General features: G+C 46.7%; 1 protein-coding gene across 1 annotated transcript in view; it reads left to right on the forward strand.

Annotated features, from left to right (window-relative positions):
* Nucleotides 1-20,463, forward strand: part of LOC146169282 (uncharacterized) — an 81,758-nt gene that overhangs the window by 51,479 nt on the left and 9,816 nt on the right. Inside the window, exons 17-19 of the mRNA XM_083388188.1 lie at nt 18,446-18,946; nt 19,385-19,579; nt 20,024-20,166. Coding sequence (XP_083244314.1) covers nt 18,446-18,946; nt 19,385-19,579; nt 20,024-20,166 — 839 coding nt within the window. The remainder of the gene's footprint in view (nt 1-18,445; nt 18,947-19,384; nt 19,580-20,023; nt 20,167-20,463) is intronic.

Raw genomic sequence — 20,463 nt, forward strand, 5'->3', positions numbered from 1 at the left:
GCCGAATGTGCAAATTGCCTTTGGATTCAGTGTGTTCAGCGTCAAATAATTTGTTCAGGTTTGCTTGCACCAGAAAGTGCCTTCTCACCCTTTTCCCAACATGGGACGCGGCACACGGGACTGCTTCCCTGCCCCGCCCAGTTTACGCCCCCTGTCTGAAAGACGCCGCTTTGGCTTATTTCGTGCGCTTCGAGCTTCGGCAAAACGGGAGCTTTGTGGCCTCTGTTAATATCCGTCGTCGTAAAACACGCCCGTGGCACCGAACACCGAATTGCCTTTGAACGCGATACGCCGAACGGTTTCGACACCAAATCGTTCTCTTTATAAAGGCGCGACATTGAAGAACATCGTTATAATGGGCCGAAATCTCTCTTGCAGAAAGATCTAGGCGCTGAGTCATCGTTTTCGCGACGTTATTACGCCGATATGCGGCTTTAAGCGACGTCTATATGTAATGTGTATCGCGCCACGATTACAGGTTGTCACGCCAACCGTTTCGACATTGGCTTTTTGCTCGTCCGGGGTCTTAGAGGCCGTTGAACCCTCCCTCGCCCGGTCATCAGTCGGGTTAAGTGCCGTGTATAAAACGTAACAAGCCGATCGTCGCTGTTTAACTGCGCTGTTTTAGGGTAGTTGAACTGATGGATTACACGCCTAACAAGGGCTGTATTAAGTTAACTATGGATTTTCCCAGTGAGATATAAAGCTTGTGTTTGCAGTTTACGCGAATTCTTTTTTTAAAACGTGATGTCTGAAATTTAGTTCCTGTAACACAGTACTTCTGGGTCGCCAAGCATTTCTAAATGTTACAGTTTTCAATAGATGGGAAATTATTTCATTACCATTACGTAACATTTATGCATCAATATCACAAATACGTAATAATTAGATGTGTTGTGAGTATGTACGCCAGTAGTAAAGATGTAGGTTTTAGTTAACTTTATTCGTTTGGTCATAACTCATTGTGGGTCGTACAATAAAACTTGGATTAAAAGTGGGTCGCGAACTGAAAAATGTTGGGAAGCACTGCCTTAACCCAATTTGTTTGTATGGAAACGTGTTGGACCCGTGATTGCGCCACTTCAGCAGCCCGAATGATTTATTGATTTCGCGGTGAGTTTATTACTCAACGCTGACTCGACAATCGTAAATAACTCGCACCGCTTACACCATCACTCTAGCCGTGAGGAATCGCTTTCGCCATGCGATGAAATGTAACCGGAAAAATTTGCGTATTCAAACTTGATGAAAAAAGGGAGCCGCTTCGTCGCGGTGGGTCACGAGGCATCGTGACGTAACGAATTGCGTCACTGCCGGAAGCGTTTGGTAGTTAGGGTACCTGGGCCACCTGCTGAAGGGTTTCCCGCAATTTGCGCCAACCTGTTGCTTGTTAAAGTGAGTGTTTGGTGATTGCGGTTCGGATAAGCAGCAAAATAGTTCCGCGTTGCACCTTAAACGGACGTTATCGGCTGTGAATTACTGTTGGCGCGTTTCGCTACGTTGGTATTTTCATTGGAATATGCCAGCTGCACTTGTTTTTTTGTTTGGCTCTTTGGTTTATAGCAAGCTTAGGAAATGGCGATTGGCCTTATTCTGTTTCAACTGCTCGGTTAATTGTCCAAGATTTCTGTTTACCGAAGCAAAAATAATCCTTTTTTCCAATATTTTGTCCGATTCTCGTTAATGCCAGGGAAAATATTTATACGCCACGTTCAAATTTGGTGTTTTCTATTGACCGCAGTATGAAGCCTTTTGATCCGAATACGTTGAGGTAACAGCTGACAGAGACTTGTTCGACCTTTAATAAAGTGTTTGCCTGCGCAACAGGTGACACAGTGAACTTGGCAACTGCAGCTTCTCCTGTGTGGCTGTAAGTTGCCCCTTAGCGGCTTCTCCTGTATACTTGTGTCCGATCGCCAGTTGCTTGAACGTCAGTCAGGAAAACGAAATAACAGGAGTTTCTTATACGCCAGTTTATTCAGTTTTTTATGGTAGAACATCACTTTAAATCATTTGGAACGCAATGCGTAGTTTGAAATTCGGCTTGAAGATTGGACCTTTACGAGTAGCAACATGTAAACTACTGATTACTTATGTGTTTAAGGCCTCAGTACCTCGGTATGTTCCGGTGGAATGAAGTAAGGTATCAACAATAAAAAAGGGTCGAAATGTTACAACACGGTATTAACTAACTATTCAAAAATAGCTTCCTTAATGTCACCCGAATTGAAACGCCAGCGGTGATCTAAATCGCACTAAAATTGTTGATTTAACCACACGATGGTTTACAGTTCAGACGTAACTCGAGCCTAAAAACTATTTTACTTTAAAAATGTGCAGCTTATCTAAGTTTGTATAAATGTTGAATGCGAAATAGTTTACAAAACATTACGCACTTTGTGATCTATTCTCGGGCGATATCAGAGAACGCATGTAAAATTAGGTTTTCAGAATTGTGCGTTCCTTTCATACTATTCCGTACCTTAACCTAAACATGTTCAACGTTTAAATGAACTGTGCTAATATTTTAGTAGTTCGCCGTAACGCTTTAACTTTAAACCGCCTTCGCGTAGGCAATGTGTGAATAAATATCGCAGAAGCCGCTGACCTTGGCATTTGTGCCAACACGTTGGCCGCCAATCGCGATCAAGTGCCCCTCTTGTTTGCTAAGGGCCAAGATTAGCGTTTATTGTCAATTGAAAAATGCTGTTTGCGCTGCTTTCGCTAATTAGTAATTATTCCTGACTACTTGTCGTTCTCCGCCGTGTGAAACCGACATTTCTGCAAACAAGAGAAGCACTTGAGTTGAATTTATTTGCGACGTTGCTCCAACGGTTGTTGATTGCTTTTTTCCTTCCGTCGCTTATACTCGACGTTTTTTACCGGAAACTCCGACTCCCATTTGACGGAAGCATGTATTTTTTTACGACAGTTTGTGTCGACTCGTTAAGCGGGACAACTAATGTTTTTGCTTAGTGACTAAAATGTCGCACCGTGGTGGTCTGTGCGTAATCGAGTCCCTTGTTTATTGTAAGTCGTAAAATATTTACTGCACCATAAACAATTGCCGTCTTTCGATTAAAAGCCGGTTAAATTTTCGCCGCCAACCAGCCGTGGATGATGTAACGGTCTTCCGTCGGCGCAAGAGCCTCGTGTCTATTTATTCAGTTAATCACAATGGCGAGTATATATAAGTCGCGACGCTTCCTCGCTCGGCAAAACGGCCCGGCCAAGGTAAGCCCTGGCGCATTTTTCTGTTTTTCTTGAGCTTTACGACCGGACAAACGGACTCCCGTCCGGCTGCCTTAAACGCCCCGACACAGTTTGTTTTTCTTGGGTCGTGAGAGCCCCCTCCCCCCCCCAGCGAACGCCCCCTCTCCCTTGCGTGCTGCTGTGCCGGAGATGGATTACCCGCTCGCTTCGTTAAGAAGCTGGCTTTCGGTGAAAATTCAAAATTGTATTAAGCGCGGTTAAAGTCGCGGCTTTGCCCGGATCTTAACTTGGATTTCGGCATCTGGCTAGGAATTCGTTGTAAAGTCTGTTATGGGGGAGGCTTGGTTAGTCACGGCGCCGTTTTAGTCTTGGGAGGAAATGGCCACCAATGAAGGACGACAGCAATTAGCCGCAGTGAAAAACTAATCTTCAAGGCAGCAAATTTAGAGTTTTTTGCTTTGAAGACTGTCGTTGTTGAAAATTAAGTAAGGTTTTTTGTGAGTATGTGTCCGGGTTATAAGTAGACCGTAGTTGCAAATATTAATTATATTAGCAATCAAAAACGTGTTTTCTTCTGAAAAAGAGAACCTTTACCAGCGACGTTCCGATGGCATTGTATTGACAAAATCATTGCGCACAATTTTAATGCAAGGTATGTTGGTTGTAAGTTGAATGTTAAACAGCATATCATAAGACAAATTAATCGGTATAACATCAAAATCCCTGCTCCCCCGGGAACAGGAGGTGTTAGTCAGTTTACCGCGTCCTTGGCTAAAGGAGACTAAAGGACGTATGCGCCGCGTATTGTAATACCGCGATTTTCCTGGCCTTCCCCCAATTAAAACCCTATCTCGAACATCGAGAGGCCCGTTACATTAGTCATCGCCCGCCTGTGTACTTTGGGTAGCGCGCGGGGGGCAAGTGTACTCCACTGCACGAGTGCCCCCCTGGGCTGAGTCACCGGCATTCCCATTGTGACCCAAACAATGGCGGCGTGACGCACGACGAATTTTCGATTGTGACCGCGATGGCGAAATTCTGGCTTGTTCAGCAGTGGGCCCCCGTGACTCGACTTTGTATATTCAGCGCGGTCCGTTACCGCTCAAACTCAACAGAGGACTTGGCACCGGGTGCTTCCCCCCATCTTATAAGCACGCCCTCCATTAAAATATAGGAATGCGCGTTATGCGGATGAAAGAATCTCGAGTACGATGTTGTTGGATGAATCTATTGCGCCGTGATCTACACTCGTCGAGTTTTTTAAGTTATGGTTTAAACAACGTGGTCCATAAAATACTTCGCTAATTAGGGTAGAAATCATTTTTCTAATTTTAAATGTAACAAAACCTATTTCTATTAAGCATCGATAATTCGCTTTATCAATTAATACGGCGAAAAAACGCATTGCTCAAGTGTAAACAAACTCGTGCAAAAAGTTTGAAAGTGTAAACTCCTGTGCTAAAATCTAGATCGTTAAAATGTGAGGCCCTATAGTCGCTAGCATTAGCGTTAAAAGTTCTTTGAATTTGTTATTCATTTTTTTTTGGAATAAAATATTTTCTTCAAGGTGCTAAAAAATTGGCAGTAAATGCAGAGTATGATTATCCTAAACTTGGGTTTTTAAATGCGACACCCTTTAACTGCGCCTCCCTTGAAATTGCTCTTCCAATTTAACCCGTTGGAGAACGATGGGCACTTATCTGGGGTGCGATATGACTTTGGAAACTGTGTGAAAGCAGTCGTTTGAACGAGCTGAAGGCTTATGCGGTCACAACGCACGTTTAAGGGGCGACAAGGGAATTAATATTTCAGACGAGAAACCTTGCCCCAAATTAGAGTTTACCGCTTTACAAGGCAACTTTGCAAGCTGCTCGGTCTCTATCATGCATACTAATCCATTTGTTTAAAGTTGCCTAATGCATAAAAATTATTTGCATATTCAACTGCCTAATATTTGAGTTATTTGATTTTACCCATAGAATCGAGACCAGCGGTTTGAAACCGCTTACCTTTTCTTATTCCTAATCTTGCCCAAAAAACTTTTTGACTCTTTTAAGGTTCCATTTCATTGCTTAATTAGTTTTCAATACAATCGTAGTGTGTGATTTATAAGTGTCAAAATCATAAAATATTTCAAACATTGTGAACCACTGTAACACTAGTAAGGGGTAGAGTCCTATTTGCCTCAAAAGGTTGTATAGTTTGAAACACAATATTAACGTTTAACCTATTTCGGTTCGCGTTTTGTCGCTTTGTATAAAAACGGTGGTAAAACTGTGGAAAAGAGATCCGACCTCTCTACGTGTGGCCAACTAAGCCCGACCCCAGTGTTGCTCCTTTCGTCGGCCGCATAATCGATCATTCCAAACGCTCGCCGTCATGAAAAATTCACTGAATCAACACTTTGCCTTCGGCGCGCGCCCCCTTTTCCAGTCCCAGTCTCGTTACGAAGCCCGCGAGCGGCGCAAAAATAAAAGGAGCAAAACGAAAACCAACAACGCCCCTGCCACTTTTCCGATCAGCAAAGACAACAAACAGCAATCGGTTTGCGCGCGACCGAAGGGCGTTTAGGAAACCAGAGGTGGCCAACCTGTGGCCGGGCGCAATAATCGACGGCAAAAATACGTGCCAGTAGTGCCGGGCCAGATTGTGAGGCTAGGTCTACGGCAGTGGTTCTCAACCTTTTTTTCACTGCGTACCACCTCGAGCCTCTATGATCTTGTTGCGTACCAACAAATTGTCGAAAAACTCAACTTCCTCAAAATGTATATATGATTATTAACAAGGGCGGATTAGCTAATTAGTTAGCCCGGGAATTTCAAAACAAATGCGGCCCACTACTCTAAAAAAAGTTTCTCTTTTTTAACTTGCAAATACTGGTAGTCAAGTTTTGTGATTGCAGTTTGGTTTAGATGCGAAAAAACATGTTTCAAAGAATAGATAGTTTTAAAGCTTATGCAGATTGCTCAAGACGCGAAAAAAATATGTTTCAAAGAATAGATAGTTTTAAAGCTTATGTAGATTAATGCTTGAAAGCCTGATTATTAAATTTAGACGTACTTTTGTGAGGCCTCAGCGGTGTAAACCAGTGTTTACTTGCCACAACAGTCGAGTGCTCGGCGCGCCACGTCCGCCCCTAAAAGGTCACGGTTCATGTCGGCAACGCCGGGCTTTTGCGCTATAGTGGCAACCAGGCCCCTGTCCGGGTTGGGTTTCGCTCGGTCTCGCAACTTTCCGTGCGGAGCAACCTCGGGCGCTGGCGCAAAGGAAACCGTGCGGCGTTTTGCAGAGAACTGGACAAATCCAGTGGCCGCTTTTATTAATCGACTTTTCATTCCCGCTTTGTGCGTTGGGTAGCTTTCATACCCGTTAATAAAACGTTTTTTTCTTCGTGGTCAGGTGTAAAAATATGGCGCAACAGGTGGGTAGGCGCAAGTATCGTTTTAAACCGGCTGATTTTTGGCAGGATGCCTGCGCTTTGCAAATCGACGGGCGACTGAGTTGTGTGAGAACCCTGGCCGTGGCGCGTTTCACTAGCTGCTGCCCAAGTAATCCGATAGCGGCATCGACCGGCACTTTTCGTAACGCTCTCTCATAAAGGTGCGCTTGTGTCTGTATTAAGCCCGTGCCCGACCCGAAATTAACCTCACTGTATACGCGAGTTTCCTAAATTTAGCGTCGTCTGGCTTTCCTCAAACCGGCGATTCGTCTATATACATTTACTGCCGACGGCGCTCAGCTTCTGTGCTCGCAGCAGGGAATTTTCACATGAACGGTGCTGCAGCACTCTACATCTCGCGTTACGCCGATGCAAAATTGGTCTGCATGTGCACTTAGCAGTGAGTGGCCGCCGCTGCCCCATATCGTGTGAAAACGACGAGATTGGCGCGGGTCTTCAGCGTTTGCGATGCGAGTGATCTCCAGTCGGCGATGAACCGTGTTGTGGCTTATAGACTTAGCCTTGTGCCGCTATTTGCACTGATGCGTCTTAAATCGTGAGAAAGTTTTGACTGCGACGGTTGGCGCGCCGTCCAGAATAATTCCTCATTTGGATTTGCTGACATGCTGCTACATTGGGGTGTGGGAAGCTTCTGCAGAAACTCTTACATTAACGAGTATGGCGCCGTTACTGGCTTATGGCCGAATTTGTCGACCTCAAATCATTTTTTTCCTGCTGTATGGCAAAATTAAATTTTATTTGTTCGTATGCCTAGGGTGGAAACATACGTTACGATATGAAATAACCTTTATTGAGACTCTACCTTGACGCAACCTGAGTATTATCTTTCCCGGCCTCTCGCTAATTGTTTGGCTTCTCCGTAATTGTTTTCACACCGCATACTACCGCGTCAAGCATATTTGCCCATCTCCGACTTGCTTGGTACGCCCGTCTCTAAGGCAATAGCAGCCTTCATACGCCCGTATACTATCGCGCGACTTAATAGCCCGCAATAATCTCGACCAAACATCCCGAAACGGCCCTAATTGCCGCCGCCTGGGTCGCCGTAATTGTGTGCTGCCCAGGAGAGCCTGTGCCCATTTTCTTTTTCCCGGCAGCTTATTTTTCCATTGCCCGTTGGGCCTACGACATCCGCCCATATATCGTTGTCGAAAAAGTTCTCTGAAATCGCGCTATCGACTGTCGGTGAAGGACGTTCAGAGAAGCTTGATATGCGCTGTGTGTATATTTAGACGCGTTCATATGAATAAGGCGCCCGAAATACTGAGCTGTGGGTAAACCGTAGGAATAGCATTCGATATTTTAGCCAGCGATGACTCGTTTAGCCTTCAGATCAAGAAATAGCGTTCAGACCCCGCCAAAACGATGCGTTTAGCTGCGGAAAAGCCCCTCGAATTTTGCTCACGTGTATCAGGTGTTACAGTCCGCCGAAACGAGGCCTCTTTAAAATCTCGACTGTGTCGTCACACGTTAAGCACACAAGAGCGGGCGAGGGTGACGGTCGCTGCCAGCAGTGGCAGTTGGAGACTCGGGAAGCGTTAGACGGTCTTCGGTCGCGCAGATCGTGCACGTTCGTTGCTTTTGTTTGCGTTGGGCCACAGCAGCAGTGTATACGGACTGCTGGGTCCCGGCGTCGCATTCTGTTGTTTGCCTTCTCCAGCCGACCGGTGCAACGTCGCACCGTCGTTACACGTGTCGCGCAGTTTGCTCACCGATAAGGGGCCGCTCCGTTCGGCGAAAGGCTGGACCCATTTTCTTTAAGGAAAGAAAGGGCGCGTAGTGGCGCCGTATAAGACGGCAGTTAGCTTTTCAGAGTCACGTACTGCTTTTTTTATGACCATTCGACGGATTACAACACTCAGTAACGCAGTGTCGTAAAGGCGAGGCTAAATATATGAGGCCGTTTGCCTAAGCGGCTTTAACGAACTTGCCAGTAAACGAACCACAGGGAAGCTTAGCAGTTGGGCGTTCTATAAATGCAGCTATCAGCCGCCGTTGGTTTTGTGGTTATAGTAGGCCGTTCACATGTCGGCAAGTCGACGCGAATAGAACATTACGTAAATTTAGCATCAACATTGGCGAACAGTGTTATGAGATACGCCTAACAGGTTCCGATGTGGCGATTAAAAGGGGCGCAATGTGTTATTATAACGCCCAATGTCGACGGCAGTGACTCTGTAGACGTGATACCGGACCTTGGCGATTTCGGGGCTGCCTAATTGTGTACAGCTGGTTATTTTCAGATGTAAGCCTCGAGTTAATGGCGTGGCCTCGGAGAAATCGGATTACGCCGGACGCCGCGCTGTAGGCACAGGCTTGGCGTTTCAGTTGAGTTCCGCGTCAGCCCCGTCGACTTGTTTTGTGACTCTCAATCATCTATCGAGTACTCGCCGACAGCTCCGCCGGCCAGGATTAGCTGAATCGCCGCAGAACGCCATCGCTAAGTGTCCAAGTGGCTACAGTGTGACAGCCCGCTCGAAAACAACTCGCATTCGCCGTGGGCTTTGTTTAACGGCAAGCTTGCAGGCTTTCGCTTAATCCAGTTCTAAGCGTGACAAGTAAGCGACGTGCTTACTTGTCTTTTGAGTGCGCTAATAAGGCGCACTTGATTAATTGAACTTGGACGCTGCGCGACACCGTTGTCGTGCTTTCTCACCAAAGGCATTCGTGCTGTTTTTTTTTTTGCAGCGAAGGTCAGAGGTCGCTGACCTCGAGTAACGCAAAGCCTCTTATCTCGCGAACCAATGGAAAGTTGCGGCTGTCCGATAGGAATGCCATGTCCTAATTATTGAGTTAGCGCTTTGACGCCGGACAACTGCGCGATCGGTTTAGCTTGTTACCGTGCTCACACGGCGACTACTATTCCGCAGGGAACGAGCAAATAATTTCAAGGCTTAGTTTGTTGGCAACTGTTGGATGGAGGTTAGCAATGCAGTTAGCATGTACAAATTAGAGTAGTGCTTAGTTGTGTAACTAAGGTTGATCTTAGAGTAGTTCAGTTTGGATTGTGGCAGTCAGAACAGCAGCTGAAGTATGTCTCAAGGTAATACTATTGTATTTGGGAAGCCTTATACGCTTCAGGCTCTTAAAAGCAAGGCACGAAATCGGATTTTAATTTGTGGATATACAGTTTCGTCCGGCTTTGCGGCTTCGGTATTATCTCGAGCGAAAAAAAACGTAGCCTTGAGCGGCTCGAGTTTCCATAGCAACCCGGTAAAGTAGCGGTCTCGCTCCGTCGCACAGCTTGCAATTGAAGGGTGCAGTTTTCGCTCAAGCCGCCATTCGCCAGTGCGGTTGTTATGGCTGTTGCTACTACGTACACCGCGCGAAAAAATGCGGTCCTTGTGCCACTCAAGTGTCGAGGGTGCATCGTTATGCCAGCAACGGCCTGAAGCCGCCAGGGTCAGTCGTTTTACGCCGTGGCACCAGAACGGGCATTTCCTAGCTCCTTAGGCTTAAGTAAATGTCTCTCAGTTTTTTATTTAGATGAGTTTTTGAAGATAGATTTGTGGGGAATAAAAATGGTTGTTTTTAGTACGAAAATAACTTTAATCTAGTGTAGAATGCATAAAGTTACAGTTTTAATCCAGTTCGGTAATTGTCTTGCTTTTTTTAGGAAAGAGTTCCTAGTAATAAAAACCTTTACAGTTATGATACAGCCTAGTGCTTGTACAGTTTGCTGGATGATTTGTCAGATTTCTAGAGATCATTAATTGTTAACCACCAGTTCGACATTTTTATGTTACGAAAAACAAAGAAATGTGCAATCCAGTGAGAGAAAATTCAATAAACTTAGTTGACAGAAAACGAACAGTCTTGGCGATGTGCAACCGGTATTTGGCACTTGTCAAAAATGTCGAACGGCAAACTTTCTTGCTAGACAGCCCTATGTAGTGACACGAGTTGTCAACGCCATGTTTAATAAAAAAAAAACCTTGGAATTTCGCGCCCGGCCCTAAGCGCAGGCTGTAATGCCCAGCAAATATAAGAACCTGAATTTGGTGGCGGCGGTTTTGGCCGTTTTGCTTGTTTACCGTTGCGTGCATGCCAATGAACGGGCGGTAGCTCCCAGATGGCAAGTGTTGCCGAATGTTTGGTTGCGCATAGGCGGGATTAACTCGACCGCTTGCGACAAGAGAGACTTAACGCGTTGCGAGTGTTTAGGCCAGCTGACCGCAGCTATGCAGCGCCGACGCCTTTCGCAGCTTTAATTAGTGCCGCAATCGGGGTCAGGTTTATGGAAAGGCGCCGCTGTATCGGTTCTCGTTGCTTTGTTAAGAGCATCAAAGCACCCATCTCGAGTAAATGGTTGGAAGAGGCGTTTCAGGTTTTTCAGACCGCTCACCGTTTATTTGGGGCGGACATCAAACAATTTCGCAAAAGGCGGCAGCGTAGGCGTTTAAAACATCATTTTTTAAGTTCAGCTTGGGGCGCTGAAACGACTTGAAGGGATCTGGCGTCAAAGCCATAACACACTTGATATGTCTGGCTCTCTCTGCCGGACAGCCGAGCCCTTCAAGACGCATTTCGAAGCCATAGTAATTAAGCCGTGATAGCTCGCTGCTATACGCGCGGATCGATTCGGCCTAATTGTGCCTTTTCAAAAGCGCAATAAGCCGACGAGCGCGGCGTGTATTGAAAATCGTTCGCCACCGAACAGAGCCCAGCGACGCCGCGCAGTCATTTGCGCCACAGAAGGGGGTGTTTAGCGTCGCCATTTCGCCTTTGACCTGTCACGTACTTGGCTCGTATTAGGTGGTCTGACGACGCTCGTAGCCATTGTTTGCGGCCAAGTACGCACCTGCCGTTGGTTGGGTGTATGGCCATTGCGGCCCGCCGCGTTTTCAACGGCCAAGGTTCGCAAGGTCAAACGCGCTTTTAGAGAAATTCCCGAGGAATTTATGCAGTTCGAAAGGTGAAAGACAAGCGAGATCGTTTTTCACGTATAAAATATTGTAGTATTACTTCCGTATTAAATATTGTGATTGGAACAGGTCGCTAAGTGCGCAGTATAATTGTAAACCTAAGTTTTAACTAATGCGCTATGCTCATTTCAGCTTCATGTAAATCTTTACCAAGCGAGTGTAACTTCAATATAAGGTTTAGCATATTCGTTACACTTATAATATCACTCCAGCGTAGTATAGGTTCATTGCGAAGCAAGTGGCGTAGAAATGTAGGCCTGGGTTGTAGCGCATTGCTTACACTGGATGTTTTAATCCAGCCCTGTAATGATCTTTGGCAGCCGAGCACTGTAAACGCAAGCATACTTTCGTTGGTTCAGATCAGGTAGTTAGCGCCGATTTAGGAGATACGCGCCGAGCGTTTATTTACTGCTGGAAACTTTCCATGGCGTCGCCCCGTTTGCGCAAACCGACGTCAATCAAGTTTCCCGGCACTAACGCGCAACTTAAAATTACCTATCGCCTTACAAATTCCCCTGAACCGCTTAGGGGAGGCAACTTGAACTTCCCGAAATTCTGATTCACGCCCGAACCTTAAGCGCCGGACTGAATTAGAAAAGGTGATGCATTGATTGGCTGGGTAATCGCGAGTCAGTCTTTATTGGACTTGGATGACTACTTGTGCTTGGTTGGTACGTGGTACTTCTTAATACCCTTTGGGTGATTACAGTATTGTGACAGCAAAACAGACCTGTGATTGACAGATCTGGCGTTTGGTTCTATGAGACTGTTTACTTGTTAGTTGTTACAGACATGATTTTTACCAAAGTAGTTTGTTATTTGAAGATTTCATCGTTTATTTCGTGCCGCTGTTCAAAAAAACATACCAGAAAAAATATAAGATGGTTCCTAGCCCGAATTTCTGAACGACCAATGCACTTGGACGTGCGTATGCGCAACCTTTGTTGCCGTAGCTCATAATTAAACATGCTATTACTTTGGACCTGCAGACAACCCGTAGAGCAAAATTAAAAGCATTATAACGGTAATCTGAAAAGTGCCAAGCTTCGAAGAAGAAACCCGAAAACAGACAACCGAAAATTTGACTGGCTACATCCTGCTATGGAATAAGACGTCAAAAGTGGCCTGTCTCTTCCATTGCGACACTCGTATCTCACGAAGTGAAAACGTCAGACCGGCAAAATAGGCAGGCGCGGTTCGACTGAGCGTTCACGCCGTGGAACGCGCTGCCGTCGCTCCTGCTGCGGGACACGACCCAGAATGGACGTGACAAGTTGTCTGCCCGACCTTCCTCTCTGCTTCGTCTTCAAGATGTCGTCGTCCCGTCCACGCGGTAAGGTCTCGCACCCGAGTCCGAGCTTGGGGTAGCGAGCGTGCTTATTTTAAGGGTGGAGGTGTTTTGATTTGCAACCAACATATGCAGCAAATCGCTTGATATAGTATTCACGAATCTAAGGTTAACTTTTTATTCCATTCTTGTAGAGGCCATTTTTTTAAACTCGTGTTTCAAAAGTGACCCAGGGATGAAAAAGGGCGTAGTTACTGTTAAACTGTTTACGCCTGTAGAACTGGCTATTTTCTTCGCAAACCATTTAGTAGCGAACAGTGTATTTCTAAATCGTTAAGTTATCGGAAATTTATGCTTTTACAGCCGATTTTGCGTTCCTTTAGTCTACTAAATTCCAGCCGCCATCCTAAATTGCCTATTGCCGCCCATTTGCTCCGTTTGTGGATTGCGCCGCTTTCCAATTAACTTTTCGGCCTCAATTTCCCGGCGGTTAGCGGCTGTGGCTCGTGTGAATTCGCCCGTCGGTCTTTTCACACCGAAGAGGCTAAAGCGGCGCTATAATGTGCAGCTCCGGGGCACGACCGCTTTCTATATTTAATGCTCGTCTCCCTCTGGAAAAGCCGAACATGCCGAGCACGCGCGTAATGATACAGGCGGCACAGCCAAAATGCCCCCCACAATACTTTAGGGGATAAAAGCTGGCGAGAATTCGTTCCGGGTGGCCCAGCAGGAAAAGTCGTCGATGTGTTTTCGACCTTCGCTTTCCGGCGGCCTTTTCAACCCGCCAGCGCGACTTTGTTTTGACTTTGTTGCCGTAAGACGCTAGCGTCAAACCCTCTCTTCGTGTCAAGAACCGAAAAGCGGCACTTGGCACTTGAGTTTCTTCGAGTGCGTTGTGTCAGCTCGGTCGTGGAAATGTGCTTACTCGGCGCTATAAATAAACGCGCAAAATAAAAAAGCGAATCGAGGCCCGGTGTTTTTCCACTCAGCTACGGGAAACCGTTAGTCATGTTCCAAGTTTTTCCCCTTTTTTATCCGAAAAGCTCGGTGCGTCCCATCGCAGTTATTTAATCCCGTAATGTGTTTTCTCTCGTGCGCTTATCGGCCTCAAACACCCATACTAACGCGCGAGATGAGTCGCGATAGAGCGGGCAAACCGGGTTCGAGTAAATTCAAGTTCAACGTGTTTTGCCCGCGATGACGCCTTCTCGCGGTTGCGGCGTTTTTTGAGCCGCTTTTCGGTGCAAAACAATGGATAAACGCCCAAGAGAGACGTTCCCGAAAACTACGTAAGCTTATGACCCAGTCCGGGTTAAGGATAACGCAGTTTGCTGCGGCAACAAACACTATCAGTCAAGCAACAAGATCGTGACCCACGGGCGCTTGGTTATGATCGGCGGCGCCAGCTCTAAAGTCTTTCCAGCAAGGCGGTCACCTGTAGCGAGCGATTCCGCGAAGGCCGCCGCCTTACCTGAGCTCTTGTTGTGACGGCTGCTGTCCAATCGCGTGCCGTCACGTGACCAGCGTCGACCAATCGGTTAACAGCGGCCTACCAAGCAGGCACTTGGGCAAACAAGGCAGTCGGAGAAACTCCCTTTACGCGTACGGCGTCTGACTGCCTTGTGCGGGTTTCTCGCTCGGCCCTCGGGCTCTATTTTTGTTGCGTCACGAGCTCGACGTCAGAGCCCTATTCACGCTCGCGTTTGTATAACGCGCGTCTTAAGCCGATTTTACCCATTTGCAAAACTCGCCCAGTTCGCGCGTGTGACGCCAAAGTGGTTTATACACTTAACATATACGGCCGCGAGTTTGATGAAGTTCGCCGGCGGTTTCAGGCATTTGCGCGAAGGAATGGTTTCACTGAAAAGTAAGTGTGTTGTTGTAGGTCGTTCATTCAACAGGGTAGACGAGAGATTAAAGGCACTGTAACGATTTCGTTGCTAGCCGAGGCAGATGTGTATCAAAGAGTTAGCCGATACTCTGTGTGTTTTTAGCAACAGACTTGAGGAAAGTCTGTCAGACTTAAATCTGTTTTTATGTAAATAGTCGTGATAACAGTGGGCTTTAAACTTCGAAAGATCACGATTCACTTTGGTGTAGGACTCTAGGCTAAACTTAAATCCTAAATTTAAAAAGTTAGTCAGCCAAATATTTTAGGTTTCAATGCAGTCCAATAGTCGTTTCTTTTTGACGAAGGAAAATAGAAAGGTGTACCGAAGTTTTTAAAAGGTATACAGGTTAAACCGTTAGAGGGGCGTTATTAAACCGCAGCAGGCAAAGTTCAATGGTACCTTCGGTTATGGCTCCATTGCTACCAAATATAGCTTGGGCAGACAAACGTTACCTTGTAGTTCCCCCGGTGAACATGACCTTGCGCGATCGTAAAGAGGTTTAACGTCGTCGGAAAGCAAACATTCCGTCACGCACGACACCGAAACTCGCCCATTAATCTACTGTCACGCGTTTATTAGGCCCTAAATCGGTTAGGAGGACAATGACTTTAAGCCAGTTTACGCACCTTTTGCTAAAACCACCAGTTTAGTTTTGAATCCAGTTTAACAAGATATTTTCGCATGTTATCGTTTAAAAGGTATAGTAAAATCACTAGGTGAATCCGCTAAAGATTTCATAAAAAATGGGTGTGTCTGTTGACTGCTTAAATTTGTTCCTATAGGTTCTGCACTCATTTTATTCAACTCACATTTGTGGTTTGGTGCCGCGCTTTTTCTACACTCAACAGGGTTCGTGGTTCCTCCTTCGAAAAACCGATTACATAGTCGGGAAATAAAACCGGCTCAGCCGGATTAACGGCGTTTTGCTATTTGCCGACAGTTAAAGCGAACCCTCATTTACGACCCGGCCCCGTAAAAAGCGCACGGCTTGGCTGGCACGGTCTAGCCACGACGCGACGACTTGTTTTCGCGGCGCGACTTTTGGACTTCTCTCTTGCTCCGCGCCTCACGCCAAGCACATCAACAACAGTCGCTGTAGTTGTTTGCCTGCCTGCCTTGCACATTCCGGTTCGGATTACTCTCGTCAATCGCGCACGGCACTTGCCAATCCGCCTATTACTTGCCCACAACACTTGCAGCGTTTATTGTTGCCGATGTGCCTTTTTAAACCGTCCTGTATTGCGCACAGCCTTGCCTCTTTGGCAGTGAAGATAGGCGGTCAATACATTCTGGTAGCTTTACCTTTCAATCGCTGGTAAAGTAACAAGGCAACGAGTATAACTGAGCCAACCAAGTTTAACTCGCATGTTCCAGCATATGTGATAAGTCGCATACCTGCGCAGACATGGGTTGATGACTCTAAAATAGCGCTATTTGAATGTGATCCAACTCGATATTGAGTGATAAGAAATCTTATCGCCGAGCTGATGCATGAAGGCAGTAAAAGTTTGTCGAAAAGAGAATAATTTGAACCCAAGACAGTGAGTCACGAGAACGACAGCGAACCGCCTTAAATTTTTAATGCCTTCCGACGCGCCGAGTTTTAATTACGTCATCGTTCTTTTGCATTCTAAAGAGAAAATCGAGATCCCCTTGTTTTTCCCGGACACCTCGTTTATCCTACCCCGGCCTTGGCGCTGAATTATTTATCGCCGCTCGATGAGGAAAATTAAGACGTGCATATAGGTGGGACTATTACGTCATCTCACTGATGCAGTCGATTGTCGTCTGACCCGCGGGGTCAAAGTTGGCTAAGTGCCCCATCCTGAACGAGTCGATGCAAAGGAATTTGATCCCACCGCGTTTCCCTGTTTCGGCAAGTTGTGCGTTTTGCGGATAGATGATTATCAGCAGCCATTTCCATGGCAGTAAATAATATTGGATTTCCTTGTGTTCGGTATTGTCGCGCTTGTAAAACTCGCACCCTTCACACCTTACAGAGAGAAAACCAATCGCCTCGTTGGTTAGGTTCTTTTAACTTGTGGCGATTTTGTGTCGCCTGTAAGGAGTCAACAAGCCCTGACGTATGTTGCCTGTAATCCAGCCTTCATCTCATCCGAGCGCCGGATATTGTTGGCAGCCCTGTGTTCGACCGGCGCTGCTGCTGGCCTGCCTATTCATTGTAACGAGCGGCGACCAGTCGTCGCTAGCCAAAGAGTCGAATCAATATTTATAGCCCCCAGTCAGTCGGCTGGGAAATTAAGCCTGGCAGAGTTTTATGGCTTACGGGCGTGCTTTAGCCCGAAGATTGATTACGGGAGGTCGACGAAAGTTTAGGTCGATCTGAATTAGCTCTGATGGAAAACCGTGCGACGTTTGCGATGTCCGATCGCCGCAAATCGACTCAAGCCAGATTTGAGTGTCTCGCATTCGATTTCCTTCGCGGATTCGTAAAAGCGCCGCTCGCGGTCGATATTCCGACGGATTCCTTAGGATCGATCCGCCATTTCGACTGCATTGCGACATATATGCGCCCAGCAGTTTGCGGTTCCGTGCTTCGCCGCGCGCCCGCCATCAATATTTAATAGGGCTTTTTCAGCCGGCCTCGATGCGATGGCGGGGAAGAGCGAGAGAAAGAAGGAAGAGAAAAAGAAAAAAGCCGCCCGTTTCGTCGGAGAGATGTTATTGCGACTCCGCCCGGGCAGTAAGCCGATTAGCTCGCACAAGCGCAAACGAATCCTCCGGCGCTGTGGCCTTGAGAAGTATTGGCGCACGTTAGGTGGCCTTGAGACGCTTAGAAAGCCGTAAATATGCCCGGTTTTAGACTGTCCCGACGCACACGGCGTGTAATGGCGATTACGGAGCGGGCAGCAGCAGCTTCCAGCGTTATATACTGCTGCTTTTGTACAGCGTGGCTCATTGACGCGGACACAAACTTTAGCGAGGTGATGAAAATGAGTGCAGAGATTAATCTGTCCGTCCGACAAGTTCCCGGCATCGGTAGGATGCGGTGCTGTCGAATCAGTGTTAACAGCGGGTGAACAACAATGACGAGCGCCATTAATTTACCAGTTAATCCCTAAAACCGCCGGGACGATTGGCGAATTACTTCAGTGAAGTGACTAAATAGTGGCGCCTGCAATGAATGGTTCCATACAGCAAGGAGTTAGAATAACGCGCAGTTAGTGATTTTTTCAACGAAGTCAAACAGCATTTGCAGTTCTACGAAACTAAGGTTTTAAGGCGTCGGTCCAACAGCATTAGCGTTAACCAGTTTTATTCGGTTTTGAGGTTGCGTGACAACGCTGGCTCCGACCTCTCGTCAGGAAACTCCAACGTGTCGCGACTGCAAGCTGATTGCGAATTGCTTTCCTGTGCTATTTTCATCCTGGCAGGCCCGACCCGCTTTGGCGATCTTTAAAATCGAATTCGGTAGCTTCTCCCTAATAAGAGACCGACGCAATCGTTGTATTTCATGCCTTGGTATTTATGTTCGTTTGTGCCTAGCTTAAATAGGACAAATCGTTGTAGGCCCAGCCAGACAGCAAATAATTAGCAGAAAGCTGTTTTTAGCCATACTTTAGCTGTCTGTTTTGTGCAATATGCTGTTTAACAAAAAAAGTATAGTTTTGCAATTAGCCTAAAACGTGTCTTGCTCTCTTTCCAGGTTTGATACGTGGCGCTAGCTACAGAGGCAGATCCAAGAGTCGCTACGGCAACTCCCAAAAACCGACAGCACAAGACGACGACCAATACGTGTACGACGACTCACCTTACCAGAGCGACAGCGACAGCGACTGTTACGGCGACAAGCAAGAAGAGCACGACATCAACAACGAAGGGCGCATCTCGGAGAGCCGCGCCACCCCCGCCCTTATCCGCGACCACGTGCCGCCGCCCGCCAAACTCGCTGCAGCGAAACCGATGATGACCCTGGAAGGGGTGGCTAAGCGCGCGAGCCCGGGCAGCCTGGACCTGGTCATGAGCGGCGCCCGTTACCCCGGCAACAACGCCGCCATGCAGGGCAGGAGGGACCTAAGGAGGAAAAGGACTCCAGGGAGGAGCGACGGAGATGACTCGCCCCTCTCTTCTCCAACCTCATCCGCTGAGGAGTTCGACGCGCGCCTCGCCAAGGACACGTCGACTCCGCGTCTGCCAAAGACCAGAGGTGCGAGATTTTCTTTGCAGCTTTTTCGTGTTGCCTTCCAAGTGCGATTAATAATTCAAGCGCCATTCCTCCCTTTCCCCCGCGATGGGCTTTGCTTAAGGTCGCTTGTTTCGCGCCTGTTGAGTATTAAGAATATTACAACGGCCACATAACAAGAAAAGGACTTATCGCTTATGCGTACGCTCCTGGCAATAGTAATGTGATTAATTTTAAGTAACAAAGGTGGAACTGTTTTAATTCATCTTCTCATATTTGTAGCAGGGCGAACCTAAGCATTCCGGGTGAAACTTGTCAGATACGTTCACTATAGTCATGCTTTACCTTGTCCGCGTTTGTCTTCACAAATCTACCCGAACTCCTACCCTTCTTTGAAATCTGTAAACTTCATATTGCCTGAATCTTTTTGCAAATTTACCGTTTTTCGCTCTTTGTTCGTAGAGGGCAGTAAGCTCCGCCTGTCGCAGCACATCCGCCAGCACTCGTACTACGACAACAACAATAACAGCAACTCGAACGGCACCAAGTCACCTGCTTCGTCGCCCGAACGAGATCCGGAGGTCGCCGGTTCGAATCGCCTGCCCGACCTTGACCAGATCGTCGACACTGTGACCGCCGTCCGCAGCCGATCGCAAGGTTAGATGTTTGTGTAAAGCAATCTTTGTAATGGCCGTACTCGCGCTTGTGCTTTTACGTGCATTTTAATTGTTTTTTATTTATACTTTGACCTGATGAAGCACGGTTGTGCGAAAGATTGTAGAGAAAATTTAATACAACATGGCTTACTTTAAAAAAAAAATTCCTGGAATTTTAAAATCAGTTTCTCACTGCCAAAAAGCTAAATGACAATAAAACATGGTAAAAAAGATATTCGTCAGCTCATTGAAGACCGCTATTTTCACCTTCTTTCATCGTCTAGATTAGTTTAATAGTTATACGTATTTAACAATTTCAAATGAAAATCGTGAAAATATTGAATTTGGAGTTTGTTAATACACCACAACCTCATTTCTATTTAAGTCTGTTACTGTTTGTGGAAAAAGCACCCATCCTAACTTTTTCCATTTCTTCTTGCTCCAGGCAACAGCAGCAGCGATCCCGCGTCCGGGTCATCCGCCTCCTCCACCCTGGCCAAGCCCCAAGCGTCGATGTCCATTCCTCCTCCCGGAGCAAACCAGCAGCAGGGAGGAGCGGAGGTGGACGAAAACGAGGAGTGGGCGCAGGTGAGTGCCGCCGCCGCTGTGTAATTTTTTAATTCCCTAAAGCGTATGTTATTCCCAACGCGGACTATATACGAAATCTGGGTTTAAGTAAATTCTTGCCGGGAATTTTAACGCTTTCCATCTAATGGACTGATGCCATTTTAGCATTACATAGTATATCAGGGTTTTGGTAAACATTTTTCATAATTTTGTTCTAGTTGTCCGTTTTATTCGCTTAAATTAAACTTGTTCAAATATAGTGAGTTTCCCAAAATTCTTGGGAGGATTTGTTATCCCGGTATCCACGCCTAACGACAG

The sequence above is a fragment of the Ascidiella aspersa genome, chromosome 1, assembly GCF_963924565.1.
Source record: "Ascidiella aspersa chromosome 1, kaAscAspe10.2, whole genome shotgun sequence".
NCBI classification, from domain to species: Eukaryota; Metazoa; Chordata; class Ascidiacea; order Phlebobranchia; family Ascidiidae; genus Ascidiella; species Ascidiella aspersa.